Genomic DNA, 16,677 nt, shown 5'->3' on the forward strand with positions numbered 1-16,677 from the left:
TGGACAGCCCAAACCACTCAGCAAAATTCAGCGTCACAATGTAATCAATATATTAATCACAACTATACATTCTGGATTGAATATAATGATCATAGAATCCCTACAGTGCAGAAGGAGGCCATTCGGCCCACTGAGTCTGTACTGACCCTCTGAAAGAGAACCCCATCTAGGGCCCACCCACTTGCCCTATCCCCGCAACCCCATAACCCACACATCCCTTAACACTAAGGGGCAATTTAGCACGGCCAATCCACCTAACTTGCACTTCTTTGGACTGTGGGAGGAAACCGGAGCACTCGGAGAAAACCCACACAAACAGGGGGAGAAAGTGCAAACTCCACACAGACAGGCGCCCAAGGCCGGAATTGAACCCGGGTCTGGCGCTGTGAGACAGCAGTGCTAACCACTGTGCCACTGTGCCACCCCATGTAGGTATTAGAACCAGAACAATTGGTGTTATAAAATACAGATGTAAAATAGAGATGCAGCAAGTCAGAAAATGGTAATTAGACATTGTTAAGTTTTCATTTTGAAAGCTTTAAGCTTTTAGAAAGAAAGAAATATTGAAGGAGTAAAGACGGTTCCGCAGTTTTCAGAAAAGAATGAGAAAATCATATAATCCATCTAGATCGTAACATAGTCAAGATATAGGGAGTGGGAAAAAATGTATGGAGTGGACTTTTTCAACTTTGGAAGGGCAGTTCAGAGAAATACTTTCAACAGTTTTCTTCGAACCTTTAGCCTGGAACTGGTGACCTGCCTATTTACTTTTCCACAAGGAGTGGTTTAAAATTTAACATTAACAATTCGCCCAGGCATCACATATAAGTTGTGAGGCCTTCACATTTCTCAGATAGCAATGGTTGAAAATACAGAAGGCTCCTGATTATTTCTACCACAGAACACCCAATAGCTGATAGCACATGGGAACAGACTAATATCACCTTAATGAGGACAGGTGCATTCACAGCTACATTTCCCACATTTTGGAAAGCCAGAGCACTGAGGCTGTAAGCCCATAATTATATATTATTAATAATCTTGTACCATTGTATCATTGTTGTGTGTTGTTGATCAGGCAATGCTAAGCATGTGATTATATGAACCAATTAAATAACAAAATGTTTTCACAGTGATATTGGGCTTTTGATATTTTGCTTGCTCCGTCCGATCTCTTACCCTTCATGGCTACTCTGCCAAATGCACCAGCTCTGCTCCATTCTTTCCCTTCCAGGTACAGCCTGGATACTTCAGATCCAGTTCCACTTCTTACCTCATACCAAGACCCCCCACAATCCACTGATTGTACTCTTCCAATTTCACTCCCATTCTCCCACAATGGAACAATGGCAATGCTCTCGGAGGTTTAATAATTTAACTGAATACGTAAAGGGAATGATGATGCTGATAGGTGACACAGTTATAGGTTAAATTTTACATGATTTTCCTCCCAAATTTTATTAGAATCACATGTTTGTGAAATGGCCAAATTCACCATTTTTTCAATTTCTAGTGATGAACTTCCACCACTCCTGCTGTACTATGTAACACCTGTGTGTTCTCTCTCTCTCTCTCTCTCTCTCGAGTAATTCATGTGGCTTTCCTCCTATCCATGACTTCTCCCTTTCAGTTATGCCCACCTCATCTGCAAGCAAAGTTAAGAAATTGAAAATACCTCAAAAATTTAGTCCCGAAAGACGTGCTTGCTAGGTGAATTAGACATTCTGAATTCTCTGTCAGTGTACCCGAACAGGAGCCAGAGTGTAGCGACTGGGGGATTTTCACTGCAACTTCATTGCAGTGTTGATGGAAGCCTACTTGTTACAATAATAAAGATTATTATTTGAACTGGCCACTTCTGGAATGCACCGCCTGAGAAGGTGGTGGAGGCAGATTCAACTATGGCTTTCAAAAGGGATTTGGAAAAGAACCTGGAGTCAAAGATTAATTTGTGGCACAGAAGGAGGCCATTTGGCTCATTGAGTCCATGCTGACTCCACCTGGAACAATCCAGTCAGTTTACTTAATGCATTGTAGTCTTGTCTTTGCATTCCTCGTCGTCTGCTCCTATCTAAGATGGTACTACTACCTTTTCAGTACTATCCAATATTCTCACTTTGTGCACCGTGTTCTTCTTTTCTACTTCCATATGCTGACACCTATTCTCCTGCCAATTTGCTTTAAACCCTCCCTAATCACACTAGTGAACCTCCCTGTGAGGACATTGGTACCAGTCCTGTTGAGGCATTTTTTTGTCATAGAATCCCTACAGTGCAGAAGGAGGCCATTCGGCCCATCACGTCTGCACCAACTTCCTGAAAGAGCACACTAACCATGCTCCCACCCTATCTCTGCAATGCCGTAATAGCCCACTTAACCCGCACATCCCTAGACACTAAGGGGCAATTTAGCACGGCCAATCCACAACTTTGGACTGTGGGAGGAAACCGGAGCACCCAGAGGAAACCCACGCAGACACGGGGAGAATGTGGTAAAGTCAGTCCCAGAACTGGTCCCAGTGCCCAAGAAGCTGAAGCCCTCTCTTCTATGCACTGATCCTCCTTATATTACCATTTCTGCTCTGGACACAAGTCACTGTGAGTGGCCCAAAGATTGCCAACTTTGATATCTGATTTTTTAACTTCCTCCCTAGTGTCTGAAAATCTGCCGTCACAACGTTGTTGGTACCAACGTGCACCACTGCATCTGGCTCACTCATTTCCCACTGCAGAATATTCTACCCCCTCCCTTTACCCTGGCACAAGGGAGGCAACAAACTTTGTAAGACTTAAAATGATGGTGACAGAAATGTCTGTCTGTCCCCCTAACTATGGAATCTCCTATAACAATTGCAGACATTTCTGTGAGTCCTGCATGACTCGTTGCCTCCCTCATGCCAGGGTAAAGGGAGAGGGCTGAATATTCTGCAGTGGGAAAGGGGTGAGCCAGACGTATTGGTGCACATTGGTACCAACACCATAGTGAGGGCAGCCTTTCTGTGTCTTGGGGACTATGGCGTGTCTGAAGTTCCCACATGGTCCAAGAATTGCAAGCAGCAAGCCTCAGATGCCCATCCATGATGTATATAGAACTGTCCCAGGCTCTGTCCTTTATAGTTCTCTCCAGGCTCACTGTCTCCCCCATGTCGTGTTATTCACCCTGGGGTAACACAGACTGCAACTGGATGCAGTTGTACTTGAAAGTAGACTCCAAACTGTGATGTTAGTTCAATACGCTTTATTGAACTTGTTAAGCGGTGCACACAGTTCGCTGTGGGTTTGACACTCTACTAATCTAAGCGTGCTTACTATAACTAACTAGACCAGACTAGCTCTGAGCCACGTGTAGAAGGTGCTAACTGATATATACACCCTGACTGTCACTACAGTTGTCACCAGTGGAAAGAGGCAGAGTGTTGATGCCTCGTGTGTTTTATAGTGGGAAACTACCCTCTAGTGTTCTGCCTGGTGATTGGTTGTGTTCTGCCCTGTGTGTTGATTGGCTGTACTGGGTGTCTGTCACTGCCTGTCTGTATCTCATTATGTGCATGAGTGTATGTCATGACACCCCAGCCATGCTTCTTTGTAGCTATTTCTGGTCTCACTGTGCCTTCTCTGAGGCCTTGCTCCTTTGTAGCCTTCTCTAGCTTCACTGTCTCTCCCAGGCCATCCTTCTTTACATCTCTGTTCTTAACTGTGGGGAAGGAAATGGCAGGGCTACAGGGAAAAGAGTGGAAATGGGACTGTTGCAGAGAGTTGTAGTTGACACAATAGACTGAATGGCCTCATGCTGTCTCACCATTCTATGATTCTATAATTATATTATATATTTTAAAAACCATTAAACTTGAAGTTCGATAAACCCCTTTATCAAGATAATGTAGTTAATAATTAATGACGCTAACATCGATGATTCAAGGTCTCATTTTGTTCAGTTCGCACAGAAGGTGGTGATGATGTTGGTCAGAAAGTCACTCGCAGGCAGAGGATTGCAGGGACTTAATAAATGGTACTGGTGTCTATCCTAATGGAACTGAACTCTGGTAAAAATGTAAAGGTAAGTGCGTCACCAAGAATGGAGCTCATTTGTCTTTCGCATTCACATCTTGTCTGTAAAAGATCCAGGTATAATCGAACAGAATAGCATGTGGTCAGTCCTGATGGGTGCTTTTAAGGTTCAAAGTTACAATCCCTTCCACTGGGGCAGCTACGGCATGTGAGAAATAAATTTAGATTTAAAACATGGAATGAACCAACAAGTGCAATGGAAGCTTGAAGGATTTTTCAAAGAGTTAAGTGGCTGAATGCACTGCATGCTGTGGTACTGAGCCATGCAGAGTAGAGTGTCTCAGGTTTGATCGCCAGGTCTGTACATTACAGTAGAGATGTTAGCAATCCTACAATCATTGATCTCAATGTCCCACGGATAGGGAGGAGGAATTAGATGTCCCACATCTTTATTCCAGATTGCCATCAGTGTCTTATAGACAGGAAGGAGTTTGATTCAAAAAGCACTAATTCCTCCTCTCTCCACCCATTCTTAAACAGCAAGGTATTTTTTTATTTGCATCCCCCTTTATGAGCAGTTTTGATGTGATCCAATTTTCTATTAATAACCACACAGCAAACTTAGTTGATTTGCACACATTGCAGGAGGAAGGTCACAAAGTCGCCTCCTTTGTATTCCGACTCCCATTAGTTGATTTGCACACATTGCAGGAGGAAGGTCACAAAGTCGCCTCCTTTGTATTCCGACTCCCATCTGGTAGCACAGTGGTTAGCACAGTTGCAAAACTGCTCCAGGGTCCCAGGTTCGATTCCCAGCTTGGGTCACTGTGTGGAATCGGCACGTTCTCCCCGTGTCTGCGTGGGTTTCCTCCGGGTGCTCCGGTTTCCTCCCACAGCCCAAAGATGTGCGGGTTAGGTGGATTGGCCATTCTAAATTGCCCTTAGTGTCCAAAAAAATGGTTAAGTTGGGTTACGGGGATGAAGGGGATAGGGTGGATAAAGGACCGGTGCAGACTCGATGAGCTGAATGACCTCCTTCTGCACAGTAAATTCAATGATTCTATGACTGTAAAAGAGTTATCGAAAAGAAAGATTTACAGTGCAGAGACCACAGGTAAAATAAATATTGGGCAGGATTACCTGGCCAATCCTAGCGACAGCAACACCCTGCCGTGGGTTCCCTGGTGGCGCAGAGAAACCCTGTTGAAAGCACCAGGACTAGAAGATTCCACACATGGGAGGTGGGTGGAAATTCCTGCCCAACACGTGGATTCTGGAGTCCAGAATCAAAGTCCGATGAAGTATTCCTTCACGGTCAATGGGCTAAACACTGATACTTTATATTTCATTTTTCTGGTGGTGTTGACATTACACGATGAGAGGCATGTGGAGATCAATCTGCCGTGTAGGTTACGGTACAGAATTTATGGAAGAAGCAGTGTAAATTGGGCTTGGTTTTCAGCTTGGGTCAGAGTTCCTTGTCAGTGAGGCTGTCAGTTGGATGGTAAAATGGCACACTGAGACTTTGCAGTACAGCAAGGCAATATTGCTGGTTCCACAAGCCAGAGGCTCAAGTCACATTAATTCCACCTCTCTACACTGTCTTCGTCGCAGGACTGATCCCCGAGATTGTTAAATGTTTTTACCATTAAGAATTGAAAGGAAGGTGCCTGAATTATGAAATGTAATTGGTCTTTGTATAGCTCACTTTGAAATGGTCTGTGCAGCCCATAGGGGTTCATTAGTTGCTCTTCAGGGATAACGATGTGTTGATTTCCTCAATACTGCCAGGTAGCTTCTTTTATTTGGGGTAACCGACAGACATAAATTTAGCCATTTTTGGTCTTTGTCCAGTTTGAAACCTTGAGATGTAGTAATTCACATTTTGGCTGCATTTCCTGCTAATGGTTCAGTTGAGGCCCTTAAGTAGGTAATCAATATCCAAATAAGGGCCTGATCCTGCCTAAGCTCCAATTTAACATGTGCTGGAGAGGCCTGATTCCAACATGTAGTCCAGAAGATTTAGGGTGGGATTCTCCGGTCCCCCAGCCGCATTTTCCGGCACTGCTGTTGGATTGGAGGATACCGCTGACAGAGAATTCCGTTGTTAAACCTGCAGGCTGCTGGCCACTGAAGGGATGGGGGGCGGGGGTACCTCTTCCCCGGGCCACCTGTGCTAATCTGAGGCTCCCCCTCCCACAATTTTGCTTTGAGTGTCCCTACTTCCTTCCCCCCTTCTGCCCTGTCTCACTGAGCCTTTCCCAGCGTGCATTTCCCACTGGCTTCCCAAACCTACCTTCGCAACAGAAAAGGAAGTGGCAGAGAAATAAGAAAAGATCATGATGGATCATAGAATTTCCAGTGTCATTTGAGGCTTTCTCCAGCTCCCTTAAATAATCCACTTAGTGCCATGTTCACATTGCCAAAACCATTCATCATTGTGGACACCTCTATTGGATAACCTGTCGACGTTTTTGTCAAATGGATCCCATTTTTTCTCGTGTCACCTCAGAATTAAAGCCATGATGTGGAGATGCCGGCGTTGGACTGGGGTGAGCACAGTAAGAAGTCTTACAACACCAGGTTAAAGTCCAACAGGTTTGTTTCAAACACAAGCTTTCGGAGCATGGCTCCTTCTTCAGGTGAATGGAAAGGCTTGTTCCAGAAATGTTTATATAGACACAGTCAGAGATGCCCCGGAATGCGAGCACCTGCAGGCAATCAAATCATCAAAGATGCAGAGAGAGAGGTAACTCCAGGTTAAAGAGGTGTGAATTGTCCTAAGCCAGTTCAGTCGGTAGGCCTCTGCAAGTCCAGGCTTGTTGGTGGGGGCCGAATGTAATGCGACATGAATCCCAGATCCCGGTTGAGTCCGCATTCATGCGTGCGGAACTTAGCTATAAGTTTTTGCTCAGCAATTTTGCGTTGTCGCGTCTCCTGAAGGCCTCCTTGTAGAATGCTGACCCGGAGATCAGAGGCTGAATGTCCTTGACTGCTGAAGTGTTCCCCAACTGGAAGGGAACAGTCCTGCCTGTTGATAGTCGCACGATGCCCGTTTATTCGTTGTCGCAGTATCTGCATGGTCTCGCCAATGTACCACGCTTCGGGACATCCTTTCCTGCAGCGTATGAGGTAGACTACATTGGTCGAGTCGCACGAGTATGCGCCGCGTACCTGGTGGGTGGTGTTTCCACGTGTAATGGTGGTGTCCATGTCGATGATCTGGCATGTCTTGCAGAGATTACCCTGGCAGGGTTTTGTGGTGTTGTGGTTGCTGTTCTGAAGGCTGGGTAATTTGCTGCAAACAATGGTTTGTTTGAGGTTGCGCGGTTGTTTGAAGGCCAGTAGTGGGGGTGTGGGGATGACCTTGGCAAGATGTCCATCCTCGCTGATGATGTGTTGGAGGCTGCGAAGAAGATGTCGTAGTTTCTCCGCCCCAGGAAAGTACTGGACGACGAAGGGTACTCTGTCAGTGGTGTCCCGTGTTTGTCTTCTGAGGAGGTCGGTGCGGTTTTTTGCTGTGGCGCGGTGGAACTGTCGATCAATGAGTCGAGCGCCATATCCCGTTCGTACGAGGGCATCTTTCAGCATCTCTAGGTGTCTGTTGCGCTCCTCCTTGTCTGAGCAGATCCTGTGTATACGGAGGGCTTGTCCATAGGGGATGGCTTCTTTAATGTGTTTCGGGTGAAAGCTGGAGAAGTGGAGCATCGTGAGATTATCTGTGGGCTTGCGGTAAAGCGAGGTGCTGAGGTGACCGTCCTTGATGGAGACGAGTGTGTCCAAGAATGGAACTGAATTTGGAGAATAGTCCATGGTGAGTTTGATGGTGGGATGGAACTTATTGATGTCATCGTGTAGTCGTTTCAGTGATGTCTCGCCGTGGGTCCAAAGGAAAAAAATGTCATCGATGTATCTGGTGTATAGCATCGGTTGAAAGTCCTGTGTGGTGAGGAAGTCCTGTTCAAACTTGTGCATGAAGATGTTGGCATATTGAGGTGCAAATTTGGTCCCCATGGCTGTTCCGTGCGTCTGGATGAAGAATTTGTTGTCGAAGGTGAAGACGTTGTGGTCTAGAATGAAACGGATGAGTTGCAGAATTGCGTCTGGAGATTGGCAGTTGTCGGTGTTGAGGACTGAGGCTGTTGCAGCAATGCCGTCGTCATGGGGGATGCTGGTGTAGAGTGCCGAGACATCCATTGTGACGAGGAATGTTCCTGGTTCAACTGGTCCATGGGTGCTGAGTTTCTGTAGGAAGTCCGTCGTGTCGCGACAGAAGCTGGGTGTACCTTGTACGATGGGTTTCAAGATGCCCTCGATGTGGCCAGAGAGGTTCTCACACAGGGTCCCATTGCCTGAAACGATAGGACGGCCTGGTGTGTTGGCCTTGTGTTGGTGTAGATGCTGGTGTAGAGTCTCGGCACTCTACACCAGCATCCCCCATGACGAATTAAAGACACTGATCCCTAATCTTTTCTTGACATTCCTTCCTAGAATACATTGCTCGTAGACCTGGATGGAGAGTACAAAACCTGTACAAATCATAGAGTATCTACTGCAAGAAGATGTCCAGTTTGATGAATGGTTTTTGTTCTTCCTTTTTTGGGGGGAAGGTAGGTTGGTGCCCCCAACAGCATTTACTGTGTCTGCGATTACAATCACTTTGCAAAATGGTTGACATAATCAGTCCAGTACAAAGAAGTGCCAAGGGGCATCTAGAAGCAGTTAACCAACTGAAACCCAAGCAGCTGTGTAATTTATCCGAGTAATTACTAACAGGTGTGTGTAATTTATTTTTAGACATGCCACTTAACCAAGATTAAAATGTGGATCTTGCAACTTTGTAGACCTGCCAAGGACTGCCAAGCCTCCACTGTTGACAAAATCAGCCATGTTAAAGTGTTTACATATTACATAGCAACTAGCTGAGGAATGCAACTCAGCAAAATTAGTGCACAGTTCCGTAATGCACACTGAATTCCCTTATCCATTATTTTAACAGAGGTGTTAATCTGCATTTGAATGTCTCTTCTTAAATAGCTAACAGAAATTTGCTAAAAGTACACGTCAACTGTGGAATACCATCACTCACAATAGTTTATAGGACGCAAAGCATATTAAATCCTGCTGTATTAAGAGACTTTTATAAAGTATTTTCATTTACCTTGCATTATATGATAATGAATCTGGTAAAACAAAACATTGGTACAACAACATTAATATAACGTGATTGTGATATCTGGCTGCTTAATGGTTGTGTTCAAAATTAGCCTTTTGCTTTATAATTAAAAACTGCTTTGTGCAGTTGCATTGCGACAGCTAGAAATGGTTATATTTGATATAACTGCACTTGAATCATCTTTGTGACTCTGCTGATCAAATCCTCTGATTGTATTGAATCCATATTATGAAAGCTGCGTGTCTGCCCTCCAGAGATCAAAAGCAACACAATTTATTTCCATTTGCTGCAATCAGTAACAAGAATTTGTCCCTTTGTGTCTTAAGTATCTAAGGAGAATTTTTGTTGCTTAGTGTAGTGAATGGGCCTGAGTGGATTTCTGCAAACGACCTGCACCACAGTCCATGGGAACAGTAACAGGTTGAATCGATAGATAAGGGATCATTTCATAACAATTTAACCTTGGTCATGTACCAGTGACAGTAAATCTACTCCAGTATAGTGCAACAGCGTTGGAAAAATAAAAGATTTCCAAAAGTAAAACCATTGCAGCTCTCCCTGCTCTGGTCAACATTAATCTGTCAAGTTAACTATTTGAAAACATTTGACCTATCTGTCTTTTACGCGTGCACTGGAGATGAGTAAATCTCAGAATGTTGTACTTTCAGTTATATATAACAGCATATGCTTCAGCCATCTGAAAGCTTGTCCTCATAATTTACTTCATAGCATAAAGTGAAGATTTACAACACCGTCCTGTGGCAAAAATGAAGCAGTTTTGTTTAATATGTGCACATAATGACACGTAAAATTGAATAGAATTACATAGCACAGGAACTGGCCTATGCTGGTGTGTTATGTTCCACAAGAACCTCCTCCACTCTAACTTATTAGCAGCAGCTTCTAATCACTTTTTTAACCCTCGTGTGTTTATTTACCTTCCCCATAAAATCATGGCATTATTAATTCGACCATGGTACATGGTAGTTAGCGGTTAACTACACGGAAGAATCCCCAGCTCCAATTTTCTCGCAAGAATTTGACGGTTTGACTGATGCCCATTCTGTGTGATTTGCCCAAAAGTGTGTTTGATCGACAGCTCTTTCTCAGAGCGACAGACAATTTTTAAAGTTCTCTTTGGTCGCACTCATCTTTCGAAACATTTGTCAGGCGATTATTTTTAAATGGTATGGTTTGTCTACAACTTTCAGAGGGACTCCTGTACTTTCCTGTGGATGGTGAAAAGGGGGAAAGATTTACGATGCAGTATTTTACTTGTCTGCTCCATTAGCACAATGATCCTGAACTATATTATTTTTTACTCATGAGCAAGCAAAGTTTAATAACTGCTGTAAAATATCTAGTGGTACTGCTGTTGTACATCTGATCACATAAATTTGATGGGCTGTTCTGATCAAAATCAAAGGGTGTTGTCCTTTAATCTGCGGAAGATCACACAACAAAACCAGTGGCATACTAATTGAAGAGGCACTTCTGTTTGCTCACTGGGCACTTATTACAAATTTACCGAGATACATGGGTAAGTGAAATATTCTTTAGTGCTAGTGATATGGGCTTGATTATAAGACTAACCTGAGATGCTAAAACTAAAAAAAAATCTAGAATGAAAATAATGTTTGAAGAAATATATCCAGCTAGACCACCACGTGAAACTGCGATTGTAGACTTGAAAAGGTTCATCTTGGACTGACAATACAGTGGAGTTCCTGCAACAATCTTTTTAGTTATAATATATGTTTGTTAAAGTAAAAGAGGTGCTTCTTTATTGTTTACTATGGTCTGTAACATTAAGCATATTTCAAATTTTAATATTCTTAAGATATACAACGTAAATTCATTTGTTTCTCACTTTTTAAATAAAATAAATTTAGAGTATCCAATTCATTTTTTCCGATTAAGGGGCAATTTAGTGTGGTCAATCCACCTACACTGCACATCTTTGGGTTGTGGGGGGAGAAACCCATGCAAACAGGGGGAGAATGTGCAAACTCCACACAGACAGTGACCCAGAGCTGGGATCGAAACTGGGACCTCGGCGCCATGAAGTAGCAGTGCTAAACACTGCGCCGCAATGCTGCCTGTTTCTCATTCAATCGAAAAGAGATCCCTGCTTCCGAATTAGTGATAGACCAGGTGGAATACTGGACTGACAATGGTAAAGAAGCTGGAAACACGGGAATTCATTCTAAATCCTGGCCACAAATGCTCAAGGTTGTCAGTCTTAATCTGAGGTTCAGTCTTAATCTAGAGATTCAGCCTATTGTTCCTTTCTTTTGCAATTGACGTCAATGGTGTGCAAAGAAGCAGTGGCAGCAGTTAGTAATGAACCTAAAACAAAACTAAGCAGTAGATTGTTCTGGAAGATGTAATACCAATTATCCTTTAAACGGATTTGTAAAGCTGGTGACAGAACTATGTCTGATAATTCACTTAATTTAGGATTGATGAACCAAGAATTCTAAATAGAAATACAGGGCAGCACATGTCAAATCGCTCATCACATATCTTACCTTTAGTCATTCACACATATATATTTATTCAGGATCCACGAACATGGTTTCGTCAAGCCTATTCATACCATAGACCGTGAAAGTAGCAAGAGGTTTTCTTTCTAATCAAGTAAAAACATAATGTGGGTGGAGGGTGGGGGGGAGGGATTTTCACTGCCGGTGAAAATGGCAATGCTGATGCAAAATCCCGTAAGGCCTGGGTACAAGAATCTCTGTGGCGAGAGCCCATTCTCTGATATACCCCACCACCCCCCTTCACTGGTGACATAACAAGGTTCCTGCCCTTAAATTCATTTTAATAAAGTTAACTTCGCGGGGCGGCACAGTGGTTAGCACTGTTGCCTCACCACGCCAGGGGCACGGGCTCAATTCTGGCCTTGGGTGACTGTGTGCAGTTTGCACGTTCTGCCTGTGCCTGCGTGGGTTTCCTCTGGGTGCTCCTCCCACAGTACAAAGATGTGCAGGTGAGGTGGATTGGCCATTCGAAATTTCTCCTTAGTGCCCAAGGTGTTAGGTTTGGTTACTGGGTTGTGGGGGTAGAGTGCGCCTAGGATGCTCTTTCCAAGGGTCGATGCAGACTCAATGGGCCTATTGGCATCCTTCTGCACTGTCGGGATTCTGTGATTCTGTAATCCCACCAGATACTGAATTCCCACAGATACAATAGATATTTAAAAACATGAAGCAGTCGAGGGGAATCCACCAGGGGTGCAAAGGTAAGTACAGCCCGCAGGGGTAGATGGACATGCCCAGGTAGTTCCATGGCAGTGCAGCCTGTCAATGCCAACCTGGCACTGACAAGCTGCTACTGTGGCACTGACAATTTGCCACTGTGGCAGTGTCAGGGGCAGGCCCTCTGGTGGGCTCCAATGGTATTTTACTGTGAAGAAGTTGCACTGAATGTAACAAGTAGCGCAACACTTTGATACTGTTTCCTGTGGCTGGAGAGTCTAAAACTAATCCAGTGAGTTAAAATAAGACATAGAGATTAGGAGAAATGGCCTCATTTAGAGGGCTGTGAAGCTTGGAATTTCCTACCACAAAGGGCTGTAGATGCTGAGTCATTATGCATATTCAAGACCGAGATCTTCAGATCTTTGGCACTCAATTATTCAAGGGATCCAGGGACAGGTGGAAAAGTAGATTTGAAGAGGTTGTCTGGTCTTCTTCTGCCCCTATTTCTTACACTCCTAGGTACTTAAACACATGGAACTGAGACTATACCTATCTTCACCATTCCCAGTTCATTTAACCTGTTGTTGCCAACTCACATCCAATCTTGTCTTCTCCTACAGTGTCTTGTGCCAGTTTGTGTATTATGTACTCTCAGGTATTTATTGCTGCTGTGCATCCTCCCCCACTTAATGTTTCTATGGTGCTATTGTGGAACACCTTTTCCTTTGGAGGGGGAGAACACAACGTGAAAGGCACTTGAGTGGCGTTGACAGCGCCAATTTAAATTGCTTATTAGCGGCCACCTCCCATGGTGGCAAAATGTGGAGTTGCATTGTCCCTGTGTTGAAGTGCCTTTGAAGATTAGCTGTAGGCAATGTGAGTTTGCAGAGTGCTTTTGGGTAAATGTTGGAAGATGTTGCCCTGATGTCTAGATGCTGAGTGAGAAAGGGTAAGACAATAATGGTTATCTTAAGCACTTTTCTGGGATAGTAAACCCCTTCTGACAATGTATGGCTGTTCATAGAATCATAGGATTCCTACAGTGCCAAACGAGGCCATTCGGCCAATTGAGTCTGCACCAATCCTTCGAATGAGCAATCTGCCTGTTTACAAGTGTGTCTATCCCCGTAATCCCATAACCTAACCTGCACATCCCTGGACATTGAGGGGCAATTTAGCACGGACGATCCACCTAACCTGCACATCTTTGGACTGTGGGAGGAAACCACAGCACCCACAGAGGAATACACGGAGAACATACAAACTCCACACAGTCACCCGAGGTTGGAATTGAGCCAGCAGTTCGAACCAATGTGCAACCGTGCTGCCACGGTGGAAGAGCTTGTCTTAACTGTTTCTACCACCTCCCTTCAGGGCACTTATGCCATCTTCTTAAGGGGCAACTGCTCTTAGCACCCAACAATGTTGCTCTTCTGCCATTGCTGCTGCTGCTCGCAGTTACCCTTGCCAGGGGATCTGCTATCATGGTTTTACGCACTCGATAGTCTGGTGCCATCATCACATATCCACCATAGCTTGTATGCAACCACTCCATAAAATCCATCATCCAACAACACTGTGAAACCTTCTTTCTGCTGCCCTCCACTTTTCCCTCGAGGAGAGATCTCCGTAGCTTTTCAGCTCTGATCAAATATTAACATTACGTTTACTGATGTCACTTACTTCTTTTCACACTTGCTTTTTAAATCACGTCTTCATTTGCCTTATAACCTGTTTATGGAATTTCTATCACATGTCTGAGCATCCACATTTCAAACGCCCCCTTTCTTTGCCCACAGGTCTTTAATTATTATCCCGGTTTCTGAGGCATGCGGGAACATAGCATCTTCTGAGTTTTTTCCTTGTCAACAGCTTGAGCCTCCTTGTTGCGAACACATCCTTCATCTTTCCAAAATTACTTCTGGCTATCTCTGTCCTTTTTCTGACTTCTGCATCTCCTGTTATCAATTGTACTAAATATACAAACTTTTCCCCTTGTTTCAGTGTGCCTCCATCCACTTCAATCTTCACTCTATTTTCTTCCAATATATTCTTTCTGTCATTGTTTTTGTCTTTTTGGTGTTCATACTCAACGCACATTTTAAACTTATCCATTTTACTTGATTTCCAATATTTTGTGTGGCCTCTTCTGATCTTGCAAGTAGCGCTGTGTTGTCAGGGTACTGAAAGTTTGTAATGGGTGCCATTGTTCCAAAAAGTTTCTAAGTGTGGTAGCGAGAGCGAATTGCCACCAGCTTCCTGGCGCTCGGCTCGGAGGGACCATCACTGCATTACAATGTTAATTAGTCCACTTAAGGAGGCCCCACAGGCTTCATGCAGCAAATGAAGGCTGACCAGCCAATTCCTTCGGAACGCAATCGTTCCCCCACCCCATGCAAACAAGGTAGAGCAGCACTTAAACTGCACATACACAGCCAACCGCACTCAACTTATAGCCATGACGGCAAGACGACTGGCCCCACAATTTGGGGTGCACACATTTTTTATAAATGTTTTTTTATTGAGTTTTCATATTTTATATATGACAAATTACAAGTTATTAGAGAGAGAGAAAAAAAAAAAGGAAAACACAAAAATTTAACATGAATATTTACAGGTAAGCATCTTCATAACAATAATTGTGGCCGCCCCCTTTAGCCAGCATACATATTTTACATTCTCCAATATGGCCGAGGCACATGTTTATAGGCATTTATTTATAGTTTGGTTTTGGGCCTTGGCTTGCCATCAAACCCCCATACCGAGCCCGTAGCCCCCCCCCTCCCCCCGGCTACCTTCCCCCGATTCCCGTCCATTTTCCCCTGGTTCTTGGCCACCCGACTATTCTTCCTCATGTACGTTGGCCACAAACAGGTCCCGGAACAGTTGCATGAATGGCTCCCACGTTCTGTGGAAGCCGTCGTCCGACCATCGGATGGCGAATTTGATTTTCTCCATTTGGAGAGATTCCGAGAGGTCGGACAGCCAGTCTGCAGCTCTGGGTGGTGCTGCTGACCGCCAGCCAAACAGGATTCTACGGCGGGCAATCAGGGAGGCAAAGGCAAGGGCGTCCGCCCTCCTCCCCAGGAATAGATCTGGCTGGTCTGAAACCCCGAAGACCGCCACTATCGGGCATGGCTCCACCCTCACCCCCACCACTTTGGACATAGCCTCGAAGAAGGCTGTCCAGTACTCCACAAGTCTGGGGCAAGACCAGAACATGTGGGCGTGGTTGGCCGGGCCTCTCTGGCACCGCTCACATTTGTCCTCCACCTCCGGGAAGAACCTACTCATACGGTTTCTCGTTAAGTGGGCTCTATGTACCACTTTTAGTTGCGTCAGGCTGAGCCTTGCGCACGTGGAGGTGGAGTTGACCCTATGCAGTGCTTCGCTCCAGAGTCCCCACCCTATCTCCATCCCCAGGTCGTCCTCCCATTTCCTTCTTGTTGCGTCCAGTACGGTCTCGTCCCTATCTACCAGTCGGTCATACATGTCACTACAGTTCCCTTTCTCTAGGATACTTGCGTCCAGTAGGTCTTCCAATAGTGTCTGTCGTGGCGGTTGTGGGTACGTCCTTGTCTCCTTTCGTAGGAAGTTTTTGAGCTGCAGGTACCGTAGCTCGTTCCCCCCAGCTAGCTGAAATTTCTCTGTCAGTTCGTCCAGTGTTGCGATCCTGTCGTCTGTGTATAGGTCCCTGACTGTCAGTGTCCCCCCGTCCTGCCTCCACCTTTTGAAGGTGGCGTCGGTCAGTGCTGGTTTGAACCTATGGTTGTTGCAGATGGGAGCCTTGTCCGACATTTTGTACAGGCCAAATTGCTGCCGCAGTTGGTTCCAGGATTGGAGGGTGGCTGTCACCACTGGGCTGGTGGAGTGTTTTCTGGGTGGGGATGGGAGTGCTGCCGTGGCGAGGGCCCGGAGGGAGGTTCCCATGCAGGAGGCCTCCTCCGCATGCACCCACTCGGCTTCTGGCTCCTGGATCCATCCCCTTACTCGCTCGGCTGTTGCCGCCCAGTGGTAGAATTGTAGATTCGGGAGGGCTAGCCCCCCCCTGGATTTTGTTTTTTGTATGACCTTCTTTGGGATCCTAGCATTTTTACCCCCCCATACGAACGCCATGATATGTTTGTCCAGCGCTTTGAAAAAGGCCTTGGGGATGTAGATCGGAATGGATCTAAACAGGAAAAGGAACCTGGGCAGTACGTTCATTTTGATCGTCTGGACTCTCCCCGCGAGGGAGAGCGGGAGTGTGTTCCATCTTTGCAGGTCCTTTTTAACTTCCTCCGTCAGG

General features: G+C 45.1%; 1 protein-coding gene across 2 annotated transcripts in view; it reads left to right on the forward strand.

Moving 5' to 3' along the window:
* The first annotated feature begins 3,935 nt into the window (after positions 1–3,935).
* urp1 (urotensin-related peptide 1) overlaps positions 3,936–16,677 on the forward strand; it is a 66,388-nt gene continuing 53,646 nt past the window's right edge. The window contains exons 1-2 of one of the 2 annotated variants that reach the window (XM_038775629.1): positions 3,936–4,056; positions 8,499–8,617. In XM_038775629.1, coding sequence (XP_038631557.1) covers positions 8,521–8,617 — 97 coding nt within the window. In that variant the 5' untranslated portion in view covers positions 3,936–4,056; positions 8,499–8,520. Of the gene's footprint in view, positions 4,057–8,498; positions 8,618–16,677 lie in introns of those variants that run through there. The other variant, XM_038775627.1, reaches the window with a different exon arrangement.

Source organism: Scyliorhinus canicula, chromosome 17 (assembly GCF_902713615.1).
Source record: "Scyliorhinus canicula chromosome 17, sScyCan1.1, whole genome shotgun sequence".
Taxonomy (NCBI): domain Eukaryota; kingdom Metazoa; phylum Chordata; class Chondrichthyes; order Carcharhiniformes; family Scyliorhinidae; genus Scyliorhinus; species Scyliorhinus canicula.